Consider the following 27,867-nt stretch of genomic DNA (forward strand, 5'->3'; position numbering starts at 1 on the left):
GCCGACGTGCCTGACTTTAAATCGGCGCTACAAAACACAGATATCGGCCGATGCCGATATATTAAAAAAATGACAAATATCGGCCCGATATATCGGCCGAGCGATATATCGGTAGACCTCTAGTCCAGAGGTACTGTCCCCAACCGCCATGCGATGTTGCAGAGGCGTGTCGGCCAAGACAGCCCCACAAAATCCAGAGACTTGAGGTACTTGGGGCGGATCTCATCCACCCCCTGTGCCTTGCCACCGAGGAGCTTTTTAACTACCTCGATGACTTCAGCCCGGTTGATGGACGAGTGCTCCTCCGAGTCCCCAGCCACTGCTTCCTCAACGGAACACAAGTCGGTGGGATTGAGGAGATCCTCGTAGGATTCCTTCCACCGCCTGACGATGTCCCTAGTTGAGGTCAGCAGGTGCCCATCTACACTGTAAACAGTGTTGGTAGGGCACTGCTTCCCCCTCCTGAGGCGTCGAACAGTTTGCCAGAATCTCTCCATGGCCTCACCGAACTCCTCCCAGGCCCGATTTTTTACCTCCACGACTACCCGGGCTGCAGTCAATCAATCAATCAATCAATCACCTTTATTTATATAGTGCTTTAAACAAAATACATTGCGCCAAAGCACTGAACAACATTAATTTGGAAAACAGTGTCTCAATAATGCAAAATGATAGTTATGATAGTTAAAGGCAGTTCATCATTGAATTCAGTTATGTCATCTCTGTTCAGTTGAAATAGTGTCTGTTTTTACTTGCAATCAAGTCAATGATATCGCTGTAGATGAAGTGACCCCAACTAAGCAAGCCAGAGGCGACAGCGGCAAGGAACCGAAACTCCATCGGTGACAGAATGGAGAAAAAAACCTTGGGAGAAACTAGGCTCAGTTGGGGGGCCAGCATAAACACAGTAAACCTCAACTCCAGCCTACATACAGTGAGTTTTGTGTAATGTATGCTGATCTGAGAGCTTGTGCTGTTTCATTTTTTAAATATGAGATTAAAGCACAGAAAGTCATATCTGTTTAAAATAGCAGCTTTAATAGATTGAACATTCCTCATTTGTTTGACAACAATTTTTTTTTTGCAATACTCTTTATTTTAATGTTTTATTCCCTCTATCTATATGCATTTGTGACTGTACATCTGAGATTTATATAATGGTGGAGTACTTTAGGTAATTTTTAAGTATTTTGTCCACACTAATGGCATTTCAGACAGAAAGATTATAAACTCCTCTGACGGTGAGCACACCTCCTGCAAGATCACACCACCGTTTTATGACCAACTTAAGTTAAACTTTAATTTACTTTCATTGATCAAAGTTCATCCTGCACCCTACATGAAAGTATTCTTTTATAAGGAAGTAAGAGAACAGAAAAGCAACCTAGCAAATGCGAGGTAGGTAGATACAATATAAAAGTTTGCTTTATGTGTTATATGTTTTCTGTGCTTACATGTACAAAAAGCTTTTTAAGTATATTCTGCTGTTTCATCAGCACTACAGCATAGGCTTACCAGAGCTAAACTAAAAAAAAAAAAAAAAATTACGTATGAAAAACTTTAAGTGGTTGTGTTCCTCTTTTTGTCTTGAAACCACCTGTTGATATTATAATGTTAATTTTGCATAATAATTTATGACAGAATCAAGTGAAACATTGGAAATGTAGGCTATGCATGAAAGGATTCAGACTCTAAAACATTGTACATTTACAGCTTTGGAACCTTTCCTGTACCTTTACTTAATTACAAACTCAAATATTTGAGCAATCGTTATAACGTTCACCTTAATATTTTTTTTTATATCATTTCACTGGAAAAATCATACCACAATTGAACATGCTCAAGTGCTACAAAATTAGTGTTACATCTTCTGTGATGAGGCAATGTTTAATGGTTGTAAAACTGCAATATAAACTGTCTGTTATAAAGTGAAACCTGTTGCACAGCCGAACCGTCTGTGTGTTTCTTGTTATCAGTTTCTAAGAACATGTTGTAAAGTGCTGCACATACTGTGATCATGACTACTATATCTCCTCAGGGTGAGTCAGTTTATCTGTGTGTGGTTTCCAACGATGACAACATTTTGATTAATAAAAAACATCATGCAATTCACGAGTTCACCCTTACATCTAATCTGAAGGCAAATAGTAGGCATATTTTGGCGTGCTGTCCTGGGGGAGGGGTCCGGGCCCGGAGCATAGCCCGAACCCAAATAACTCCCCCTATCCCAATTTGGGATAAATAGATTAGAAGTGAGGAGTTGGGGTGGAGGAGGGTTGCCGAAAAACTGTCGTGGGACAGGAGGTAGGAAGACTGGATATATATACGCGTGCGTGCTATAAGATGATTAGCTAAACGAGATGCACCTGTACCAAATTGGATGATTATCTGATCGTGCTTCTCCCGAACTTTGTTAATAAAACCACATTTCACGAGTTCACCCTTACATCTAATCTGAAGGCAAATAGTAGGCATATTTTGGCGTGCTGTCCTGGGGGAGGGGTCCGGGCCCGGAGCATAGCCCGAACCCAAATAACTCCCCAAAAGAAGCTTAAAGCCATAGGACAGCAGCCAGAGAGATAAAATTTAGTTGCCCCCCAAAATATGCGTGTTGGGAAGAAAATGCAGAGCGACCTGGAGAGCCCGTGCAGTGTTCGACGAGAGCTGCGGCTCGCAACGTCTTACCAGCGAGCCCTCCATGCCGCTTATGGGAGGAGCACAATGCCAGATATCAAGAAATGAGGGACTCTTGCTGCCTCCGAAGGGAGCTGCGGCTCTGCTGCACCGGAAGTGAGAGTCCCTCTTGCGGCTGAGTACGAGGCGCGGTTTGTTGCATCTGATGGAGGGCTCTCACTGCGACTGAAGGGAGCCAGCGACTGTATCCCATCGGGAGGGAGATCCCTGGCCGCCATAGAGTATGCAACATAACTCGGACGGGGGGTTCACACTGTGACCGAAGGGAGCCGTGGGTCTGCTGCACCAGAAGGGAGAGCCCCGTCAGATGCTAAATAGGCAATGAGATTCGAGCCGCGGTTTGGCGCGTCGGATGAAGGGCTCCTAATGCAACCGAAGGGAGCCAGCGGCTGTACCCCATCGGGAGGGAGATCCCTAGCCATCGTGGAGCATGCAACATAACTCAGATGGGGGGTTCACACTGCGACCGAAGGGAGCTGTGGGTCTGCTGCACCGGAAGAGGAGCCCTAGTCCGATGCTGAGAAGGCAAAGAGACGCGACTGTTGGAGGGACTCCCGCTGCATCCGAAGGGAGCTGCGGCTCTGCTGCACCGGAAGGGGGAGTCCCCCATTGCGGGTTTATGGAGGCACGGTTTTTTGCCTCTGAGGGTTCTCCCAGCCTCCGTAGGGGGTTCGCAACTCTGCAGCAGGAGTGCTGCCCCGGAGGGGAGAGCCCTGATTGACGCTAACTAGAATACGACTGTTGGAGGGACTTTTGCTGCGTCCGAAGGGAGCTGCGGCTCTGCTGCACCGGAAAGGCGAGTCCCCCTTGCGATGCGAGGCATGGCTTGATGCGTCTGATGGAGGGCTCTCACTGCGACCGAAGGGAGCCAGCAGCTCTATTCCCCCGGGAGGGAGAACCCTATCCGCCCTTGAGCATGCAACATAACTCAGACGGGGGGTTCACCCTGCGACCGAAGGGAGCCGTGGGTCTGCTGCACCGGAAGGGAGAGCCCCATCAGATGCAGAATAGGCAAGAAGATTCGAGGAACGGTTTGATGCATCGGATGGAGGGCTCCTGCTGCGACCGAAGGGAGCCAGCGGCTGTGTTCCCCCGGGAGGGAGATCCCGGTCCGCCCTTGAGCATGCAACATAACTCAGACGGGGGGTTCACCCTGCGACCGAAGGGAGCCGTGGGTCTGCTGCACCGGTAGGGGAGCCCCGTCCGATACGGAGTAGGCAAGAAAACGCGACTGATGGAGGGACTCTCGCTGCGTCCGAAGGGAGCTGCGGCTCTGCTGCACCGGAAGGGAGAGTCCCCCTTGCGACTGTATAAGCGGCTTAATTTGATGCATCGGATGGAGGGCTGTCACAACGACCGAAGGGGGCCTGTGGCTCTGCTGCACCGGGAGGGATACCCCCATCTGCCGCTGAGCGCGCAGCGCAACTCAATGACAGATGAAAGGCTCACACTGCGACCGAAGGGAGCCACTGCCCAGCTGCACCGGAAGGGAGAGCCCTGTCCGATGCTGAAATAGGCAAGGAGATTGTAACGATGGCTGGAGGGCCCTTACTTTGGCAGAAGAAACGATAACTGAGAGGCTTCTATTATTCAAGTACACAACATGATTTAAGGAGGAATATATAAAATTTGTTTTTTTTTTTTTTTTTTTTTTTTTAAATGTCTGATGAACAACAACCGAGGGCATCTATCGGATTATGTGAGAGGCCCCTTTTGAGCTGCTTAAGATTAGGGCTGAAACGATTCCTCGAGTAACGCGATTACAAAAATGATGTAGGCAAATTCCTCTGCTTCGAAGCCTCTTTTAATTTATTCTAAATCTCACGTCGGGTTCTTTCGCAAGTTCTTTTTTTTTTTTTTTTGAATGAATTAATCAAAATAGGTAATTGCACTTACATCCGATTCACGAATTAATATCTCTAAATATTAAGACGGAACAGTGTTTAAATGTAAATCCTGCATGTTCTGTGTGTCTCTGTTAATGAATGGAGCAGGAGCGCGACTTCCTTTTTCACACACACACTGAAGCGCGCATTACTCTCACGGTAATTTCTGCGTCTGCTGTCTCACTAAATGAGGACTTGAACACATGAACAACATCTCCAGAACTGCTCTGACAGTCAGTTCATGAGCATTTGACTTTAAGTAAAACTAGCGTCACATCACATACACAGAACTGAAAAGGTACGTCAACCCGACTAAATAAAGGTCCGGGGTCCTGACATTTTATCCTACCCATCAGATTTACTGTGCATGCGCACATCAGTATAATTAAGCAACAACACATTTTGTTACTCGATTAATTTTTTTTTTTTTTTTTTTTTTTTTTTTTTTTTAAACCAGAGTCGTTGATGAAATGAGGGTCCATCGTGAATTTAGATTGGGCGTTCCGGAGTTAGACAAAAGCGAGCCTGATGAGGTTGAATTGGAGAATGGACATAAAATATATATTTTTATTTATTTATTTATTTATTTATTTATTTATTTATTTATTTATTTTTGAGGCTCTTGCGGCAGCGAGAATTGCGGCAGTAGGGAAGGATGGAAAGGGCTCCTGCGGGAGCAGACACTGCTATGGCAGTGGTGAAATATAGGTAGAGGCTCCTGCGGGAGCAGACACTGCTGCGGCAGTGGTGAAATATAGGTAGAGGCTCCTGCGGGAGAAGAAACTGCTGCGGCAGTGGTGAAATATAGGTAGAGGCTCCTGCGGGAGCAGACACTGCTGCGGCAGTGGTGAAATATAGGTAGAGGCTCCTGCGGAAGCGGAGACTGCTGCGGCAGTGAGGAAAAAACAGAAAAGGCTCCTGCAGGAGCGGACAATACTGCGGCGGTGGGGAGATATAGAGAAGGCTCCTGCGGGAGCGGACAATGCAGCGGCGGTGGGGAGATACAGAGAAAGCTCCTGCGGAAGGATGGCTGAAGTGAGGATTGACCATTACAGATAGATAGGGCATGTTAGGAGAGTTAGCTATGGTAGATTAGGAGTTTCAGTGAAAGGGGATGAGCTGGCGTTAGAGGGGTTGGCTGAAGAGGGTTCGAGATAGATATATAAATAAATAAAATAATCGGCCTGACCAATAATAGGTCTTGGTACCCTCTGCCTTCTGGCAAATCTGGAGCTGGAGGCCACTGAACAGAAAAATGGTTAGTAGCATGAGGGAGCGGAAGAGTTGAGGGCGCGTTTACGAATGGAGGCGGCCTCACGTTTGCTTCAGCTGCTGTAGCTGTGGGTCGTGGGAAGGGGCTGGGGTGTGTGATGTCTTGAAGAACCTGTGTAGCCTGCACTGCTAGCAGAAGTAACAGGATGGAAATACTGAGATGTGCAGGCCCGTGTTGCAAGTAAAAGTAGCTTCATGCTTGCTTTGGCTGCTGTAGTTGTTGGCTGATTTGACAATTGCTCAAACCTTGTCAGAATTAATACAGTCCTGTTGGAAAAGCATCTTTTCCTCTTGTTTTGGCCTTCGGGCCCTTTTAAACAGCCTCCGGAGCAGATAAATTTGGGATGCTGTTTTCCTGTTGTAGTATGGACTGTGAAAATAGAGGCTTTGAAACAATGTAGCATGTTTAGTTTTATAAACCATTGTACCAATAGACATGTCTATAGCAGTAACGTTAATTGCAGTAATTCAAATTCAAGCCGTTTCTAAAGACATTTACTTTGCATGCTTTTCATATAACAGTCCTAAAAAGACAATAGAAAATTTACTCACACTTGTTGTTCTGCAGCCAAACACGAGGCAGTAGGGTGAAAAATTCTGAATAATCATGCCAGTAAATGGTGAAATATGTCCCTAAATAATTGATCCTGCCGGAATAATTGCATGAAACGTATGTCTGTATCATCTCAGTGAGGTTTAAACATGCACAGTAAAGCAAATGTAATGTCTTTAGACATTTCGGTGTGGATGACAACTCTGCAAAAAGCCTTTGCTTCGTGGTTAAAAAGTGGCATCGTCATCGGACAGAGTTAAGTCATAACGCCGTTTAACAAATTTTGGCGTCTTCATAAGCGCATTCTATATATAACGTCTATTTAAATTGTTCAGATGAGCAAATCACGAGGTTTTCTTGCATGATTAGCATTTTAATTGTTTGGTCAGACGGTTCATATATTGATCTATATATTCACGTTCATAAATCGGGGATTAAACGTGGAATTTATCTTTTGTATGCTAAATATGTAAACAATATGTGCACAGTACCTATAACTGCACTTTACATTTTGCAAGATTGACATGCTAAATGGCTAACTGACCCGGTTTACTCTCATCTTAACAAAATTGATAAGAGTTCCTTGCGTTTACGAACGACATGTATCTGTTTAATCAACTCGACATGTATACCGGTTTAGTCCTTTCGTTCACGAATGAGAGCTCTCGATCTCTGAGACTCATATGAAACTCGCTCATTGTGGATGACAACTCTGAAAAATTCTTCATGAATGAGTGTAAACCGAGAACGATTCGTTCGCCTAGAAGATTCATTCGAAAAAACGATTCTTTCACGAACGACATGCCACTACAACAACGCACGGTCTTCGCCGCTAGTGGAGGCAGCATCGAACTGCGACACGGCAGAAAAAGCGAGAGAGGTTTACTGCGGGGAGAACTGGAGCACGGCTGCGATCCAGCATTATAATAGAGCCCGGTCCTGGCGAGAAAATCGTGTTGCCGAGTGAGGCGAGCTCAAGGATTTGCACGAGCTTTTGGCCACAACGTGTGGCTTGGCGAGAAGAGCAGCTGACCGATGACGCTTGTTGGTGTTCGGCGGATAGATATCTTCGTCGGAAGGAAGATTGGGCCTGTGATAAGATGACGGACAGCGCGAACCGAATGCTGACAGAGCGAACCGAATGCTGACAGACGGTCTATGCCGAAAAACTGTCGTGGGACAGGAGGTAGGAAGACTGGATATATATACGCGTGCGTGCTATAAGATGATTAGCTAAACGAGATGCACCTGTACCAAATTGGATGATTATCTGATCGTGCTTCTCCCGAACTTTGTTAATAAAACCACATTTATATTCATTTGATTCCCATTTGATCTTTAAAGGAGGTTCGGAGCTCAGAATTGTGATCTTAGGAAATGATGAAGAGAATAAAGTGGTCAAATCAGTCCTAAACTGTGAGAAACTGACAGGAGTGGAAGTTGGTCTCTGTACTTTACACCAGGGGGAACAAACAGGAAGGAAGATCAGTGTTGTGGAAGCACCAGGATGGGACAGACTCAGACCAGACAGGATAAAAGAAGAAATTGTCAGAAGCGTGTCGCTTTGTCCTCCAGGACCTCACGCTCTGCTTCTGGTCATACCAGTGAAAACTACCTCTGGAGATCCTTCTGTAGGTGAAATTAATGCATCAGAGATGCACATGAGGTTACTGTCAGAGCGCGTCTGGAAACACACCATCGTGGTGTTTGCTTGTGATGATGGAGTGGACCACCAAACAATCCAAAAACACATTCACAGCGCAGAGAAAATCCTGGAAAAGTGTGGAAGACGATCCCATGTTCTTCAGAAAAGCACTTGTGAACCTCCCTCTCAGATTCATGATCTTCTTAAGAAGATATACAGCCTGGTGAAGCAAAATCATGGTGGTTTCTTCATACCACAAGCTTACTATGAACTGATTCAACAGAAGACACAAGAAGCATCTGAGACTGAGCTCAGGAAGAGACGTGGAAGTATGGACAGTCCTCCTAGCTGTGAGTTTTATTCCACAAAAGCCACAGCCGTTCTCACATTCAGGCTACTTGAGCACTGATCCATTGTTATTTTCTTTTACAGATAACAAAGACACAGGAGATTCAGAGAAGAAAGAATCTGTAGAGACTCCCAAACCTTCGGAAGACAAGCCAAAAATCACCATGGACTTCAAAACAATATCGTTGATACTGTTTTTTGCATTCGGAGCAGTTCTTGGAGCAGTTGCTGGATCTGAAAGCGGAGTTTCAGGGGCTTGTTCTGGATTAGTGTTTGGTGTCGTCCTAGCAGTTTTACTTGCAAGTTTCATCGTGTACATTTATACTCACATTTATTCAAGTGCATATCCAAAGCAGCCTACACAAAGCTCATCATAAGCAACTCAATCATAAGCAGCTGTAAAGTTGATCAAATGCCAACTATAGCTCAGACATACATGTTCCAACAGCGTATTTTTTTACTATTTTTAAGCAATGGATTTACATAGTGCCTTGTGTATATATAATTTCTTGAAAACTGTGAAGGATAATTTGCGCAAGACTAGAGCCCCTTTCACACTGCCATTCCGGCAAATACACGTGTAAAGTGTTCCTGCAATTGTTCCCGGGTCGCTAGATTTTGCTCTTTCACACTGCCAGTGATTACCCGGGATATGTGCGTGCTTTCACACACAACCCGTAAAGATCCCGTAACAGCACGTGACATCAGCGCGTGACGTGTAATGTACGAGTCGAAAACGTTAGGCACGTTATACTTTCACTGAAGCAAGCAAACGATCTCGGCGTCAGCGTGGAAAGTGAGGAACAAACTGATCTCTGCTTCATTAGAGTTTGCACATATTTTTTCATCACGAATGTTGATCTTCCTTCAAAACAGCCGGTAAAAGAGTCGCGCAATTACGCACGTCATCACTTCAACACGGCATTTGATCTGGCTTTTGTTCACACAGCGCTCGTCCCGGGTCGAACCCCGCAATGTTACTAGGTCCCTTACCAGGTTCACTTTTGAACACATCAGGATGCTTCAATATATTTTGAATTTGTCAAAAGGCTTTAAATGACTTTACAGCATGCACTATGTAAATAAACTTCATTTAGACTTAGGAAATGCGACACGTTGCTTCCCGGAAATACGCGAGCTAGTGGTGTGAAATCACAGGACCTGCACTGGTGAGTTTTTACACGTTTAATTCAGCAGATAACTTTAACAGGTTAAAGTATGTGAAGAGTTTTGGTGTGACAACCTGAACTCAATCTTAAGCTGTTTTAAATAATGCGTCTAATTCTTGTGTAATATAAATCCACATTAGTTACTTACATCTATGTACAGAAGAGTACTGTAGAAAAAGGTTTCTGTAATGATTTACAATAAAGAGTTAAATACAAACATAACGTGAAGTGAGTAATACCATGTAATAAAAAGATGATGAAAAGTGTGTAAAAGACAGTGACAGTTACTCTGCAGCAGCTCAAATTCATTTATAATTAAGTTACATGAAAATATTAATGATTTTGAAAATGAATTTTCCACACTGCAGTATCATATAAAACAAATTAGTGAAGGTGTATTAAAATAGAGAAAACCCTGCCTAGTGATCTGTCAGTAATGGATGTGGTATGTTTATGTGGTTTGTATTGTGTTTACAGTCATGGCCAAAAGTATGGGCACCCTTGCTAAATATGATCAAGTTGAAAAAATATGTTTGCAAATTTGTCGTTTCTTTGTCTCAAAGAATTTTCTGGCCCCTGAAGGATGTTGCACAACATTATTGCACAGTTGCATCCAAAAGTAACACCCATTAACAAGCTTGCATTTCTATAGTTTATTTTAATGCCTTTTGAATTAGTTCCAGAAATATATATATATATATATATATATATATATTTGTATATTTACATAATTAACTGAATAGGCATTTCTTTATAAATCAGTGTGTTTTTATGAAATGGCATACCTTTTTGTGTGGAAGAAACATTAATACAGGCTCGAGAAGATTTCATGATGATTTAAAAGTTTGTGAATAAGTTTATCATCATTCATTCATGGAAAATTAGTATAACAAAAATGTCTTTATATTTAAAAAAAGAGAATCACATGCATAATTCAGCGAGTTTGAGCCTGCAGACATTAAGACAAGAAAAAGTATCAAATATAAAATACCCCGCAGTACAATCTTCTGGAATAATTTCTTTATAAAGCACTGTTTTTGATTAGTGACACCGAAAAGAACAGAGCAACATCATGCTAGTCTAATAATTTAAAACCAACAATCATATTTACATTATTCGTTTGCTGTACATGTGTGTGTTCGGGGGAACTACAGATTGATCTGAAATGTCTTTTACAAACGTACTCCTCACCCAACACACTCGGTTTGTCGTCAAACACATTCAGGCAAATAATAACCAGGGTTTGTCTTCACAGTACTTAGAGTTTGTCACATTATTAATGAAATAAATAGAAGCGGTTGAGACTCTGTATGCTACAGTTGCGATCGCTGCTGCGTGTTGGTTGCATAATTGCTGTAAGTCCCTGAATACTGCTGTAGTGCTTCAGACAGAGAGGAGGAGACTGAAAGATAGAGCTGTGTGCAAACACTGTCAGTAAAGGAGCCTTCGCTTCAAACGTCAACTTCTAATGTTAAGCAGTGGATTTGATGCGAAATGAGTATATAATTGTCCAATTTTAGTTTTTAACGGCTCCATCCTGCAACAAGAGTCTCTGTAAAAATGCATCACATTGAGACAGACTGATAATAATGTCATTCCTCAAACTTTACTTTCATTATTTCTGCTGGTGTTCAGATTGTTTGATTTGGAAGCTTATTTCAGCCACGGGATTAAAAACTCAATTTAGATAATTGCAACCTTTTTCTTGCAATTTTGCCTTTTTTTTTTTTTTTTTTGACAGAATTGCGAGATATAAACTGATAATTCTGACTTTTTTTCTTGCAATTTACAGCGGGTGAGTTATAATACTAATACTTTTTCTTTCAGAACTCTAATGTAAAGTTGCAAATGCAAGAACAAAGTTACAATGGCTTTTTATTTTTTCATTTATGGTGGAAATGCAAAAAAAAAAATGCAAAATGTAAACTAAAAAAAAAAAAAAAAGGTAAAATATATTACTAGATTTTACTCTGAACTGCAAGAAAAATTCAGAATAATAAATTTTTTATCATGCAAAGTGTGAATATCAAAATAAACAGTCTGAATTGCAAGATATAAACTCAAGATTTAAAAAAAGTGAATCTGTATCATGAGATAAAAAGTTGCAATTACCTTGTACATTTTTTTAAAGCTTCTCTAGTTTGACATCGTGACTCAGTGGCCCAAGTTTCTCAACATGAAATAGATATTAATCCACTGATGTTAATCTAGCTCACATCAGAAACGAGTCAAATGAACTCTCCATCACTCAAATTGCTGGATTATTTCTCATATATATCCACTAAAAGATAATTATGAACAAACACAATGCATCAGGTGCAGTTAGATGAATATGGACGCTCATTTTGCATATGTGTTACTAAACTCTGTTGCAAAATTAGAGTTGCATGAGCGGTAAACTGTCCGAATTCCTCCACCATTGGCAGAGTTAATATTGGCCCCTGGTTTCTGTGATTCAGTGGAGCGAGCGTCGATTCCTCATGATACGACTCCTTCAGAAAGAGCCGTGACGGCTGCCATGAAATGAAGCAGAGAAGCGAAAGGCAGAAACACAAGCGTGTTACAGCGACTCGTCTCGCCTCCGTAGCAGCTGTTCAGGAAAAAGCATGAGAAATCAAGATGAGGTATACCTGTTTAAGGGAGGTTCATGGTTATTTCAGCATAATTCCTCAAGAATCCGTGTCCCGTATCGGCATGACTGTTATGATTCGCAGAAAACAAACGGCAAACGACTCCAGAGTTTCACCCTATATTTATGCTAAAATCAAAAGAGCTGCTGTTCATAGAAAACACAAAAGGCTTTCGTTTATGCATAAAAGAGGTTTTGGTGCAGACGGAGACATCCGATGTGTGTTTGATCTCGTGAGTTCCTCGTGTGTAAGTCGTTGAATTATTCCCGCGCTCGTTTTGCTCGAGTCCGGTTTGCTCTCGCACACGCTGCGCTCTGATTGGCCGAGAGAACAGCATCATAGGCTGGATTCTTTAGGGGGGAAGTCCAGGTTGGTAACCATGGTGACGACAGAGAGGATGTCGTCGGGGGCGATGAGGTTGGTGATGCGGTGCATTGAGAGGATGCGCTCCTCCACGCACCCCGCAGACAGTCGCGCCTCGGCCTCGTGGTCCCAGCACTCCTCCACGGTCTCACAGAGCATCGCCAGACCCTGGACACACACACATCAAACCATGTATTATTTAGTATTAGCTGAGTCTCTTTCTGCAGCTACATGGATAAAACCTGAACACCGTGCATCTATAAGCATCTTGAGCGCGTCGTACGAGTATAAAGGGTCACATGACCAAATCACTCATTCACTTACATCTGGAGATATGCAATCTGAGACTGGAAACGTTATTATTTTTGACGTTAGTGTTGTTACAGTTAACTAAAGCTACAGCTACTGAACACTGTTTATGTTATTTAAACAAAGCAAAAAATGAATATTAATTAAATGTGTTTAAATATAAAAAAGCTAAATAGTGGGGAAAAAAGGAATGGCAAAAGCACCAAAAATTACTAATACATAATAAAATACAAATTATGAATAAATACTATGATAGTATATAAATAATACTTTAATGTTACTTTTATAAATATTAAATTTACTGATAAATACAATTGAGAAACATCCTAATTTATATTATTCATATTCTATGTATTTTTTATTAATTGACACAAAGCGTTGATGGGATAATAAAAAGTCTTGAAGATGTTGAAGGAGAAGTAAAGATATTTCAGATGTTTCAACACTTATTGCATTCTGATGAAATAAACTTATTTTCTTTGCAATAAACATCACCGATGAAGAATCATTCATTAATGAGAAGATGAGGTCAGTTCTGAGTTCATGTCGACTTTAACATGTTAAAATGCACTGAAAATATAATGTGGTCAGTGTTGATGGACAGTGTGTGTGTGTGTGTGTGTGTGTGTGTATGTGTGCGTATGTGTGTGTGTGCGCACCTGAGAGTGTGTGTATGTGTGCGTACCCTTGAGTGTGTATGTGTGTGCGAACCTGTGAGTGTGTGTGTGTGTGTGTGTGCGTGCGTACCCTTGAGTGTGTGTGTGCGTACCTGTGAGTATGTGTGTGTGCAAACCTGTGAGTGTGTGTGTGTGCGTACCTGTGAGTGTGTGTGTGTGCGAACCTGTGAGTGTTTGTGTGTGCGTGCGTACCTGTGAGTGTGTGTGTGCGTACCTGTGAGTGTGTGTGTGTGCGTGCGTACCTGTGAGTGTGTGTGTGTGTGTGTGTGTGTGTGCGTACCTGTGAGTGTGTGCGTGCGTACCTGTGAGTGTGTGTGTGTGTGAGTGTGTGCGTGCGTACCTGTGAGTGAGTGTGTGTGTGTGTGTGTGTGTGTGCGTACCTGTGAGTGTGTGTGTGTGCGAACCTGTGAGTGTGTGTGTGTGCGTGCGTACCTGTGAGTGTGTGTGTGCGTACCTGTGAGTGTGTGTGTGTGCGTGCGTACCTGTGAGTGTGTGTGTGTGTGTGTGTGTGTGTGTGTGTGTGCGTACCTGTGAGTGTGTGCGTGCGTACCTGTGAGTGTGTGTGTGTGTGAGTGTGTGCGTGCGTACCTGTGAGTGAGTGTGTGTGTGTGTGTGTGTGTGTGCGTACCTGTGAGTGTGTGCGTGCGTACCTGTGAGTGTGTGTGTGTGTGTGCGCGTACCTGTGAGTGTGTGTCTGTGTGTGTGTGCGTGCGTACCTGTGAGTGTGTGTGTGTGTGTGCGTGCGTACCTGTGTGAGTGTGTGTGTGCGTGTGTACCTGTGAGTGCATGTGTGTGTGTGTGTGTGTGTGCGTGTGTACCGTGTGTTTCAGCCAGTGTTCTCTGAATATCGGCCGTAGTTTCTTGTGCACAACGACGTCCTGCATGTCCTCCAGAGACGGATGAAGACCGGCCTCCTCCTCAAACGGCAGACAGAACTCATCCACGGGCCCTGAGACACACACACACACACACACACACACACGGATCAGCAGCGGTTCATCACAGGACTTCACCGGAGTGTGAGTGAATGGGCGTTTGTTACCGTCGGCCGCTGTGCAGCGAGAGGCCAGTTCCCACAGCACCAGACCCGCGGCGTACATGTCGATCCTCAGGAAGGAATCGCGCTGGAAACTGATGGCCCCCTCCAGCACCTCCGGAGCCATGTACCGCCGCGTCCCCACCTTCACACAACACAACCTCAGCACTCCACATCTCACACAACTAACACTGGTCAGTCAATCTGAGACTAGAAAAGAAAAACTGACTTCATTGCACAAATCATATTCACCTGTCCGTGTGTGTCACCTGTAGATTTCCCTGCTTCAAACTTCAGTGACAGGCCAAAGTCAGCAATACAGGCAGTTAAATCATGCTTCAGTAACACATTCTTACTCTTGATATCTCTGAGAGAGAGAGAGAGAGAGAGAGACAGAGAGAGAGAGAGAGAGAGAGAGAGAGAGAAAGAGGTTATATTACATCTGATTTATGGGGGTTTCACACTGGGGGTGTGGGTGGAAACTTTGAGGGAAAGTGTGAAAAATGCACAAATATACATTTAAAATATTTTCATACATACTTATACAACCTGCTTTTTTACAGTATAAACTTGGTCGTTGTACAAGAAACAAAATAAATGCTTGGTGCATTTTTGGATGGTGTCCATTGTTAAAAAATAAAAAAATGAATAAATAAATAATGAAATAAGATTCAAATACATATGTATAAATTTAAAAAAATAAAAAAGTAATAATAAAAAGTAAACAAATAAGCATATACATTACTATAATGAGTTTGAAAAAAAAAAATAGAAACAAAATATTTATCAAATAATATTTTACAAATATTTATATGATACATTTTTACAGAATAAAATGGGTATTTATACAAAAATACTATACAAGTGTCCTGTAAGATTTTAGGCTTTGTGTCCCTTGCTAAAAATGAAAAAAAAAAAAAAGATAGTAAATTTAAATATATTTTTTCATTATTTTTTTTTTATTTTTTTTATTTTTAGCAAGGGGCCAAAGGCCCAAAAATATATAATAATAATTTTTTTTTAAATATTTTTTTACATTTTTACAGAATGTAAAAGCAAGCAAAATAGATACAGTATGTATAAAACCATATAAACAAATAGATCTAACAGTACTATAAAGAGCAGAAAAAACTCATAATAAAGTAACTTAATAGAGACAAAAACAAAAACAAAACAGTTAAAAAATAATATTTTACACATATTTTACACCACACTATAAATTGGGTCTTTATTCAAGAAACTAAACAGATGTGGCTTAAACTTTAGGATGGAGTCAGATTTTATTTTAGTGGATCTAACAGACTGAAAGTGTTTTGTACCGGTGAGCAACGGCAGGCTTGTGTCCGTCCTTCAGGTTGGGAATGTCCTCGTGTAAATACGCCAAACCGCGCACAAACGTCTGCGCTATCAGACACAACTCATTCCACGACACGACGTTCGCCTTCAGGAAGTCTGTCAGCGAGCCCTGAGAACAAACACACACAGATCATCATCACACACTCCAATCAAACATATGACACACTGAGGTCATGTGACAATGATGTCACACACTCCTGCAGAATGCATGTTATGTTTGGATGGTGACAGTATGCAGTATTCTGAATAAAGTACACAGGTTTGTGCGTGTGTGTGTGTGTGTGTGTGTGTGTGTACCTTCTCATGGTACGCTGTGATGAGCCAGAGCTCGATGTCGACTCCATTCCCTCTTTTTTCTGCCGCGATGAAGTGAAGGATATTTTCATGTTTCATTCCACTCAAACTATACATCTCATATTCATTCTGCCACGATTGTTTATTCTGAGAGAGATCGCAGACAAACACAGGAACATTCACCAGCATTCAAAGTAAAACATGTACATTTACACACCATTGTGATGCACATCAGCTGATTTCTGGATTCATGTGCACAAGATGTAAACAGGCTAATTATTTACTTTATTACCGTATTTTCCAGAATAAAAGTCACACTTTTTTTCATAGTTTGGCTGGTCCTATGACTTATAGTCAGGTGTGCCATATTTATAAAAATTAATTTGACATGAACCAAGAGAAATGAACCAAGAGAAAACATTAGCTCTATTAGCTCTATGCTGCTCAGTTCTCCTGTAGTCTACACTGAAGACATAGAGCGCCCTCTCGTGGCTGGAGACGGTAATGTTTTCTCTTGGTTCTAAATAAATGGCACTTATACTCCAGTGCGTCTTATATATGTTTTTTTTTTTTCTGGTCATGACGTATTTTTGGACTGATGCAACTTATACTCAGGTGTGACTTATAGTCCGAAAAATACGGTACTTGGTGGACAAATTATTTATGATTCATTTGTTTACCAAATGTGTGCCTGGAGCACAAAACCAGTCATAAGGTGTGATTTATTTGTGTATTTATTTTTTTATTGAGATTTATACAATAAATCATCTCTCCATTGATGTATGGTTTATTAGGAGGACAATATTTGAAAATCTGGAATCTGAGGGAGCAAAAAAATCTAAATATTGAGAAAATCATCTTTAAAGTTCTAAGCACTGCATATTACTTATCAAAAATTAGTTTTTAATATATTTACAATATAACATTTACTAAATATCTCAATGAAACATGATCGTTACTTAATATCCTAATGATTTTTGGCATAAAAGAAAAATCTGTAATTTTGACCCATACAATGTATTTTTGGCTGTTGCTACAAATACACCCCAGAGACTTTGTTCTTGAATATTGGTGTATTTTATCACTGCTGTTGCTGTCATTTTACAAAAGCAGTTAGATTTACATTTCCAGTCTTTGTAATGTGAACAAGATGCAAAAAGCAAAATACTCAAGTGGGCAATTCCAATATTACAATAAATGCATCGCTGGTCAATAATGAACATTTCATCCCTTTAATTAAAGTGAATTCTTCAATGTATTATTTCAATTTTTCTACTTCAATATTCCCTATTTAATTAAATGCCACTTTCCATTATTAGTGAAATTTACAAGCAATTTCCGAGTGAAAATCTGTTTCTAGTTAAAAACAAATTAATATATCAAACGTGAAAAGTGAAAAGGTGTATTAAAAACTGCATTATATATTTTTTATCCAATAACATGACAAGCACAAGTCGACCTCTAAAAAATAAAGCACTCAGATTTGAGTTTCCCGAGAGCTTCTGGCTTATTATAATCATGTCAAATCTTCTGTGCTGAAGCTGAGGAGGGAACTGGATGAAGCGGTGTCAGATACCTGCACCGGGAAGATCTTTACAGCCACGTGTTCGTGCAGCAGCTGAGCTTTCCAGACGCAGCCGAAGCGTCCACGAGCTTTCAGCTCCAGCAGCTGCAGCGGCTTCTGACCCAACAACGGAGACGGAGGCATCAGACACGGGTCCTACAGACACAAACACAGCCGCTGAACACATGAACACACACACACTCATGTGCAGCACAGGTGCACACAAACACACTCAACGGCAGATATCTGTCTTGTTTAAACCGCACTAGAAAACAAGACGGATACTGAGTAAGAAAATCATTTTTTGCAGTGAAACATTCGCTGCCCAATGTAAGAATAGTTCAGTGTGGTTGTTATGAATGGATACACATTAATAACTGTCCGTATCGCTGCCGTTCTCCAAAAACATCTCCAGATATATCCTCAAGATGATATTGAGATACCTGTGACGGCACGAGCATCGGTGGGTACGACAGCTTCAGATGCCGGTACATCCAGAACGAGAGGAAGAGGATGACAGCGACAGCCATGACTGGGATCAGAGAGTAGAGCAGCGTGGGTAACACGTCCGGCTTCGGAGGAACGGGGCTCGACGTGACTGGAGAGAGAGAGAGAGAGAGAGAGAGAGAGAGAGAGAGAGAGAGAGAGAGAGAGAGAGAGAGAGAGAGGGAGGAGCAATTCACTAAACATGTGACCTACAGCATCACATACACTACTGTTCATCCGACGGTCGATACGACTGTTAGTGGTTTGAAAGAAATTCAGACTTTTATTGAGCGAGGATGCATTAAATTGATGAAAAGTGACAATAAAGACATTTATAATGCAGCAAATGTATTCTATTTTTATTTTTTTTACTTTTTATTAATCAAAGAATTCTAATAAAATGTATCGCAGTTTCCATAAAAATATTGGGCGGCTCAACTGTTTTCAACATTGATAATAATCAGAAATGTTTCTTGAATCAGCGTGACATTGAAAAGAGGAGGAATGATGCTGAAAATACAGCTGTGAATCACGGAAATAAATTTCAACGTAACAGATATTTAAATAGAAAGCATTTATTTTAAATCTAAATAATATTTCACAATATTACAATTTTTACTGTATTTTTTTATCAAATAATATGCAGTCTTGGTGAGCAGAAGAGATTTTTAAATCTTACTGATCCCTGGCCAACTGGACCTTAATTTGCTCAAAAACGGCTCATTCAAGGAGAAGAGAAGAGTCCGTTCAATTGATATTTAATGTGTTGAATCACAGTGTGTTTACTGTTATGACGTTTAAAGGTGGGTAAATCAGAAATAGGTGACACTACAATAATACATCATCATGGAAAACTTTGTGATTCGAAGTAACATAGACGTGACTCTAAAATCAAAGGATTTTAGGTTTAAATCTAAATGGATATATTCAGGCAAGTGTATGATTTAGATCCTGTATCTGGTCAGCTTCTGTTGCGGTGTCACAGTTGTGAGATGTCAGTGGTGAAATCAGTCTGATTATTAATCTTGGAGTGCACATCTGAGTGTGTGTTACTTACTCTGAATCAGCTCTGGACTGTGGTGAAACTTCTCGTTGCACATGTTTCCCTCGCAACAGCAGAAGAATACGTCTGGATCCTCCTTATGCTCCACACACTCGCTTCTGCACACACACACATACACAGACAACAGCTGTCTTCATCAGTTCACCACACACACACGGTGCATCTGTGCGTGCATCCGCTCGTACCTGTCGTAGCAGTTGACGTCGTCCAGCCAGCAGCCCTGCTTCACCATCTCCACGGCTCCGGAGCGGTTCTTCCAGGTGGAGAAACAGTGTCGTCGTTTGTCTTTCTCTGCGTGACATGATTCCACGCCGCTCTGGTTCGTGCGGTCCTTCTCCCAGTTGGCATTGTAAAACGCACACTCCTGCGTCTCTGAGCGCCCGAGAATCGCACCTGGAGCACACAGACAGAGACTTCAGACGCATAACAGAGACTCTTTATAAAACCACATCACATTTCAAATCTTAAAGGTACAGTGCACTGTCAAATAAGTTTTCAAGTAAAAAAAAAAACATTATTTGAGTGCATTTAACAGTCTTTAAAATTTTACAATTAATTAAAGGTGTTACTTGCCATTTTTTATTTGTGAAATTTACTAACCATTTTTTTTCTACCCCATTTTTCTTTCAGTGCATCAAGCTTCTCGAATGGTAAAAGTCAGTCATGGTAATTATAACTACTTTATGATTTTTTTAATGCAATAAACTATGATGATGTTGAACAGCATTTCTCAAATCTGACTTAAAATGTTGGATGTCGATGAACTCTAATAACACAATACTATAATAATCATAAAAACACATAAGAAACAAACAGTGGCTCAAGTTGTCCATTTGTAAAATTGAGATCTCATTATTTATTACAATGCATTCTCGGATTGCCGTATGCCGCTTGAATCAAAGCAGCATATTCATGTATGTTTTATATTTTGCATATTTTATAATAATATTGCAAGTTATCAGAGATGATATTATAACTGTGAGAAAAAGACTGAAATTCTAAACTTTCTAAAAATTTCTTTAAGAGCAAGTTAAAATGTCTATTCTGCTCAGCACAGCTGCATTTATTTGATCTAAAAATACAGTCAAATTGAGAAATATTATTAAAAATTAAAATAACTTAAACTACAGTTTTCTGTGTGAATCTCTGTTTAAGTATAATTTATTTCTGTGATGCTCCGCTGTATTTTCAGCATCATTCCTCCAGTCTTCAGTGTCACATGATCTTCAGAAATCATTTACTGCTCAAGAAACATTTCTGATTATCATCAATGCTGAAGACATGTTTTTCAGGATTCCCTGGCCCCAAACTTTTGAACAGTAGTGTACATGCGCAGGAATGTGTGTGTGTGTGTGTGTGTGTGTGTGTCAAGGAAAGGGCTTGTATTTCATCCACAGCAGCTCATTGAAGGGAAGGAATGCTAGAAAGGCGAGACGTGGAGCAATCAGACATTCCTGCTGACAGACGTCTTTGACCTCTCAATAATTCAACACACTGAACAGATTTCTATTCACTTCATCCCACTGAACATTCACCGAATTCCACGCAAGCGTCGCTGAGACACAAACATGAAAAGCCTTCATCAGGCTGCAGGGCAGAGGCGCTTGATTATCAAATAATTATGAGCTTTCAGAGTAATAGTCAACGTACTTCCATAAATCACAGGATCAAGACAGCTGACAGTCACTGATCTCTCTCTCGATGTTATCAAACGAGTTTTCAGTCGGTGGAGATATTTCTGCAGCTAGATGTCTCTTCGTTCTTCAGGAGTGAGTTTCTGAATGGTGTGTTTGTGCCCGAGGAACCGTCTGATGTCTCGACATGAGTCTGCCGTCTCATTAAGAGTCTCTTAATCACCTCAATTAAGATCAAATCACCAGACTGACAGATTCCACTGAAGTCAGTGCAAAGATTTTATCAATCCCTCTAATGTTTTCCTTGTGAAATCTGAACATCAGCATTAAATCATCTGTTTAACCACACAAGAACAGGGCCTTATAACTGTCCCCGCATATTAAACCTGGAGTATTTACAAAATAAACACACACACACACACACACACACACTTATTACCAGCAGAGGGCGATGACGCTCAACCATTATGTAAACACACATCTACATCAAGATACAAATATTTCATGTAGTTTCTGAATTTATAAATAAACTTTAATGAATTAGATCAACTTTAAACGAATCGCATAATGCCAAAAAACAGACACTGCTTCAAATAAAAAAAAAAACTGAGTTTTCTGACAGCTTTCTTAAAAGACTTTGATTGAGCATCTTTTGTTCTCTTTCTCTCGACAGATTCAGATCAGTTTCTTCAGATCTAAACTTCAACATCTATCAGCCATCAACAAACTCCTCAACTGGATAGTAAACTCACAGAAGCCTGTTTTTCTTGAAATAAACTTCCTGTTTGATCACTTTCCAGGTTTAATAAAAACTGAACTTCTATTGACATGAATGTCATCACAGAGCAGGGAAGTCAATATATGTGCACACACACACACACACCTTTTATACCACCTAATCTGCTCAAATTTACCCACAATGCAGTTAATGAGCCATAAGCTGCCAACAGCAATCATTCAAACACCTTCAGCGGCAAAAACACTTAACAGATCAAAAACATTCCAAAAAGTTGCATTCCAAAAGTTATTAATATTCGTACACTCCTAGTTTGAATGTTGTTTGTCTACATGAGTGTCAGCCGTTGTGTGCCAGTGACGGGACGTGATCCGCTCTGAATGAAGCGCTCGTACTCTCAGTCATGAGCTAATGAAGCCGGACACTAGGCCTGCTGGGACAGACGTGTAAATCACAGGCCACTCACAATGACAAGAACTACTGCACTCGCACTCACAGCCCGGGAATAACAGAGGATAACACAGAGTGCAACACTTCATCATCTACAGAGAGCAGATCTAATGATGCACCTCCACTATCAAACACACTACAGTCATGCTACAGTGTATTGTAAGTGTGCTATGATGAGATAAAACTCTTTCAATCGAAATGACTCAAATAACCTTCTAAAATGTTAAATATTGATACACTTTCAAAATACAATTAAGCAATCAGTGAAGCAAGAGTCCTGTAGGCCTGAATATATATATATATATATATAAGTTTAAAGAAATAAATATTCTATCAGGGGTGTAGCAAAACAAATATTTATATGCTGCATTTAATTTTTTTTATCTTACTTTAAGACAAAAAAATGTGAACAGGGCCATTTCATAAACTTTATTTGATTAAAGAAAATAATTGTGGGCATCATCATATTTAATGAGCTTTGTTTTGCTTGGCCAGTCATGAAAAACAGAGATCAGGGGTATGGGTTCGATTTCCACAGAATGCATCAACTTATATTAAAAATAGCTCACAGTGCATTATAACTAGCTTAGGATTGTAAGGATCAGCTATTTTCGTCAGTAATGGCATTTCTCTCACAGTCACCCTGTATAGGACCCGTTTGGGAAACGCTGTCCAAACATTTAGCAGACGCTTTTATCCAAAGTGACTTACAAATGAGTCACATCAGAAGACATTTGTCAATAATGGCCTACAATATCATGTTAAAAGCATAAACTAGATTAGCTCACAAAACCAGAGCAGGAGACTTTTCAAGACGTGCATCGCCAAACACTGACCAACAGTAAAGGTGCATGTGCGTTTGAGTACTTTACAAATCAGACGACTCTGGTTGAGCTCATGTAGAAACATTCAGTTTTAAAGCACAGAGTGGCATAAATGTGTGTAGTTTATGCAGAATTAAAAAAAGTGAGAGTATATCAAGTAATATTAAAATAGGAATCTAATATCTGAGGGAAGCCGTGCTGAATTAGTCTTCTGGGTTTGCTGAATAATTGACGTCATGACTGAACAGCTCTATTGTAAGGTTTGTCAAGATGGAAAAAGACCTTGAGAAATTAATTAACGACTCTTTTAGTGCAAGAATCCTTGAGTGATATAATAAGTTAACTTAGAAAGTGACTCCTTTAAGACTTCTGCTTCACATATTTTCATTCACAAAGCAGCATCATATTTTACTCTGGGTTTCATTCAAACACTTCACAGTTTCTCTCTAAACACACACACAGTTTGTGAGCTTCTGAATCTCTCTCTCTCTCTCTCTCTCTCTCTCTCTCTCTCTCGGTCGGTCCGTCTTCTCCAGTTTCTCTGCAGATTCATCAAATGAAATGCTTTCAGAGGCTATGACTCTAAAGTCTCCCAGAGTTTGGCCTCCTGCTGCGTCCGGACACACTGGAGCCAGAGACGCACATCTGTCTGAGACACGCTGAGAGACAGCTGCACATCTGGAGCCGGAGCTGAGCTTCTGCACTCACAGAAACAACTCAAACCCTCACCAGATACTGTTACTCCTCCTACACAACAACATCAGACTGCCAGACACATTCACCCCAAATCCTCACTACTGTGACATGATTTATGCTGATTTTTATAATAAATTATAGCATTTTGTACAGTATAACAGTAATTAGAATTACATTAAAAAGCAAAACTCTATATTTTCCAGGAAAATGCTCTGAAAGTTTATTAATGAAATAATGTCACAAAGGCAAAATATATTACCAGTTCTAAATACAAGCTTAATATTTTAATCAATATATATTTTACATTATTATTATTAGTACAATATATGATCTTGGTGATAAATATTAAGTTGTTAAATAGTAAATTGTCTTTAATTTAAGCTGATTGTTCTCATTTAATATTTGGTACAGCATTACAGTAATGATAATTACATAAAATAATAAAAAAAAATGTACATAATAATAATGACATTTAAAAAACATTATATATATATATATATATATATATATAATATTAATGTTATTGCCTTTAGCTAATGCTAACTGTAAAAATAAATATTGAATTTTACTGCACAGTAATGAGATTTACATAAAAAAAAAATAAAAAAAAATATTATTTAAAAAAGAAAAAACAATTCAGGCACACACATACAAAAATAAAAAATAATAAAAATCCTGGTTTTAAAATAAGATATTTTTAGATATATATATATATAGATATAGTAGATATATATATATATATATATATATATATATATATATATATATATATATATATATATATATAATTTTCCAAAGTAAGTGAGTAGGACATGTGAGTCTGATGTGAGTTATGGCCTACACTAAAGTAAAACTCTTGCTGCACATCACACACACAAAGCATGCTGGTGTTTAATGGCATTAGTGTTATTCTGGCGTCAGGCTCTGTAACCTTGAGCACTGAAGCGTTCGGACATCTTTAAAAAGACCAGGATAGTGGCTAATCTGAACAACATCTGACCAAAGCCTGACCCTACAACTCATCTGCACCTCACTGTGTGACTCTCATGGACTCTGTATCCATCTATCATCCGTCTCTACACACACTACACCTCTTCAGAGTTACATCTGAGGTGTTTCAGATGTGGGTCGTATGGTGCATGAGCTGATCACAAGAACAGATTCTTGATCAGAACAACAGATCTTGACGCATCAGGAGGAGAAAGAAAAGGAAATGGATGCATTTTGAGATAAAGAAGTTTCCCATGCTAACAACAGGATGCATTCATTGTATTTTTAAGCAAATTCATTTAAATAATCTTGAAGAGTGAAAACGTCTTATAGGATGGATTTGAGTAGAATATTAGAAATCAAATTATTGGCAATAATTATTCTTAAATAATTAAAGAATCAATGTGAATTCATCATATGTTAAATGTCAATGCCATAGAAATTATATGATACGACTTATTAATTAATACATGAGGGTTAGGTAAATGTGTATATTTATATATATATATATATATATATACTGAGCTGTTGAATCTACTGATTCAACAGCTCAAAATAAAACTTCTTCAGAACATGCTCAAATCTTGCTTACATTCCCACTGTAAATACATAAAAATCCTTAGTGAATAATCAGAAAACTGTAAAAATTACGGTTAGTTATGCGAATAATGAGACCTTTGTTGTGCAGAATCATACTGGAGCTCAGTTATGAGCAGAAGCCTTCAGTGCAACACCAGACCAACCTCAGTTACACTTCTGTAACATGTAACACACACGGCTGTAACACACAGCTCCATTAATCCGACACAACCCATGACCAGTGCCGGGGTCACACTAGATATAAAGCAGAAATGGTTACCCACCTGATGAACAGGATACGAGGAATATGGCCAAGGCCAGTTTGGTGTCTGTCCTCATTTTCAATGCAGATTCTTGTTCTGCAATAAAAAAATAAAATCCAAGCAACACCCAATCTGATAATCCGCTCTCTCTAAAATTAATGTTTTAATATTGCCAAAAGCATTTATTTGTGAGCAAACAGGTCCGGATCAATGTCCAAGTCTGTAAGAGAGGTTTAGTGTTTGAGAGATTTGACAAATCCTAAGAGTGGAGGTCAGTGCGTGCATAGATGAAACATCAAAGATGAATACAATCATACTGTGTTATAAAGTGACAGCTCGGGTCCTGAAGCTTGTGCACTAATATCGATCAGTATCGATCACTCAGTTCATATGCATGGGGAAAATTCCAATTCATGGTTCAAGTTCAAAAGCATCCCGATATGATCTCCTGGTTCTTAAAAAAAAATGATTTGAATGCATTTGAAGATTTTATATAATCACAGTCATCTTCATTCCAGAACACAGAAATATAAATCCAGCTCAGGGATTAAACACAGGCTACTGACATCCGAAAAAAGCAACATCTGAAATAAATCAAATACACAGAGTGTCGGATAAACGTATATTCCTCCGTGAAATCCGAATCAGGATCAGATGATCATTTCAGCTCCGTTTCTGTGTTTAAACGTTGTGTGTCCGCTGGAATAAACCTTCAGATTCTCTCGTGTGTGCTGAACACAACATGGCGAACAGCGCTGAGTGTTTTGGTTTTTTCCTGTCCTCCACTCCTCCTCCTTTCATCCACTCCTCCTCTCGTTTCCAGACTACAGTAAACACTTCCACCTGGAGATTGTTCAGAATGCTTTATTCCTGTAGGTGCCGCTTGGAGGCCCATTAAATGCCACTACCTTTGCACGACATTTAAACATTGTGAAGGTTTTTGATTTAACACAAAACTATTAAACTAAGAAATGTAATCTATTCAATAATTTATTCGCAAGGATTAGTTTGGTGGCATGCACATTCAAATTTAAACTCCCCATAACTGTAAAATTATATTTAAAATAACTACCTTGTAATCACAAACGAATCTGATTGGTCCAACCGTTTCCGCGATGAGAAAAGTAACAGATATTGTGTGACAGCGCTGTCCACTTCGGCAAAGATAATGGAAATCCTTAACATGCAGTTCACTTAAAATACACGGTGAGGAAATAAAACAAGACAAATATTAATTAGACCTCCCAGCAAGTCCCCACCAATTTAATAACGACTGTTTCGTGCCATTCTAGTCATTTCTAACACACAGCTATGCCCCGCCCTTCGCCCGATGACTGCTTGTTATGGACGGCTCAGCTGTCCAATGAAGAGCGCAAAGAGTGATCATGTGACCTGGGACTTTCAGTTCAGTTTAGCCTAGTATACCATTGCGAAAGCATTACAGAGCATTTTAAAACAAGCCAACAAATGTAATATAATTATAATGGAGTTTCTCATACATTATGCTGCTTATTGTGTTTATTTTACAAATCAGTTTCTTTATAATCGTGTTAATAGTTCTGAATAAATAGACACGTGGATCACTGATTTTATTAGATTTATGAACCCATTATCATTGAAAATGAATCATAATTCATGTTTATTTAATAATTTATATATATAAACCGAATTAATCAATAAATAATTTGGTTCCAATAACGTTTTCAAAGGCTCAAAAGTACGTTTTTCATTAATAATTTTTCAATCATTATTTTAAAGATTTTAGGGTAATGCTGACAAAAGCAGCTGTCACACTTGCGAAACGTGTTTTTGCTTACAAGTGATGATCAACAGAGAGTATTTCACAACAGATATTTCTTCAGTACTGAGAAAAATTGAGAAAGAGCGATTGTCTTTAAAGGTTATTCAGAACAATAATTCTAGCATCATTCATTTACATTTAGCAGACACAAAGCAACTTACAGTGAATTCAGGCTATACATTATTTTATTTTTTTGTGTGTGTGTGGGTGGGTGGGTTCCCTGGGAACTGAACCAATGACCTTTTGTGCTGTTAATGCAATGTTCTACCACTGAGCCACAGCAACACTCAGCTCAGACCTGAAGACAAATATCTGGCTCCACTTTCCAGCATGAGGAAAGTGAATGAGTACTGAGTGTGTCAAGCTTAAAAATAGAAAAACAAAAATCCCCTGTGAATGTGAAACTAAATGTGCTCCTTAAAACTCATGCATTACAACATTTTCAGCTAATAACAACTTGCATTTGAGTCTCTTTCACACAAAAAATCATACGGTTTGGAATATAGTCCATTTAATTGCTGGTGAAAGAGCAGATCTTTACAGTATTTT

General features: G+C 39.9%; 2 protein-coding genes across 2 annotated transcripts; one reads left to right on the plus strand and one right to left on the minus strand.

Annotated features, from left to right (window-relative positions):
• Positions 1-1,955: 1,955 nt before the first annotated feature.
• Positions 1,956-9,382, plus strand: LOC128015285 (GTPase IMAP family member 4-like). The gene is made up of 3 exons (XM_052598995.1): positions 1,956-2,039; positions 7,750-8,400; positions 8,483-9,382. Exons 1-3 carry the CDS (start codon positions 2,018-2,020, stop codon positions 8,773-8,775), a joined length of 966 nt encoding a protein of 321 aa, XP_052454955.1. The 5' UTR covers positions 1,956-2,017; the 3' UTR covers positions 8,776-9,382.
• Positions 9,383-10,312: 930 nt separating this feature from the next.
• Positions 10,313-26,775, minus strand: LOC128015280 (activin receptor type-2A). Its single transcript, XM_052598987.1, has 12 exons — positions 26,590-26,775; positions 25,539-26,425; positions 19,531-19,738; positions 19,340-19,443; positions 18,240-18,394; positions 17,809-17,952; positions 16,236-16,379; positions 15,902-16,047; positions 14,835-14,949; positions 14,589-14,727; positions 14,365-14,495; positions 10,313-12,728 (listed from the first exon to the last, which is right to left on the minus strand). The coding sequence occupies exons 2-12, from the start codon at positions 25,591-25,593 to the stop codon at positions 12,534-12,536; spliced, it is 1,536 nt and encodes a 511-aa protein (XP_052454947.1). The 5' UTR covers positions 25,594-26,425; positions 26,590-26,775; the 3' UTR covers positions 10,313-12,533.
• Between the last annotated feature and the right edge of the window lie 1,092 nt (positions 26,776-27,867).

Source organism: Carassius gibelio, chromosome A6 (assembly GCF_023724105.1).
Source record: "Carassius gibelio isolate Cgi1373 ecotype wild population from Czech Republic chromosome A6, carGib1.2-hapl.c, whole genome shotgun sequence".
NCBI lineage: Eukaryota > Metazoa > Chordata > Actinopteri > Cypriniformes > Cyprinidae > Carassius > Carassius gibelio.

Excerpts from the sequence above, each read along its gene's own strand:
- LOC128015280 (XM_052598987.1), bottom strand. The coding sequence starts at position 25,593 with ATGAGGACAGACACCAAACTGGCCTTGGCCATATTCCTCGTATCCTGT. Across the intron at positions 16,048-16,235 it reads TCACAGCGTACCATGAGAAG|GGCTCGCTGACAGACTTCCT; the intron begins GTACACACACAC and ends GTTTGTTCTCAG. Across the intron at positions 14,728-14,834 it reads CAGGTGACACACACGGACAG|GTGGGGACGCGGCGGTACAT; the intron begins GTGAATATGATT and ends TGTTGTGTGAAG.
- LOC128015285 (XM_052598995.1), top strand. The coding sequence starts at position 2,018 with ATGACTACTATATCTCCTCAGG. Across the intron at positions 2,040-7,749 it reads GACTACTATATCTCCTCAGG|GAGGTTCGGAGCTCAGAATT; the intron begins GTGAGTCAGTTT and ends TGATCTTTAAAG. Across the intron at positions 8,401-8,482 it reads TATGGACAGTCCTCCTAGCT|ATAACAAAGACACAGGAGAT; the intron begins GTGAGTTTTATT and ends TTTCTTTTACAG.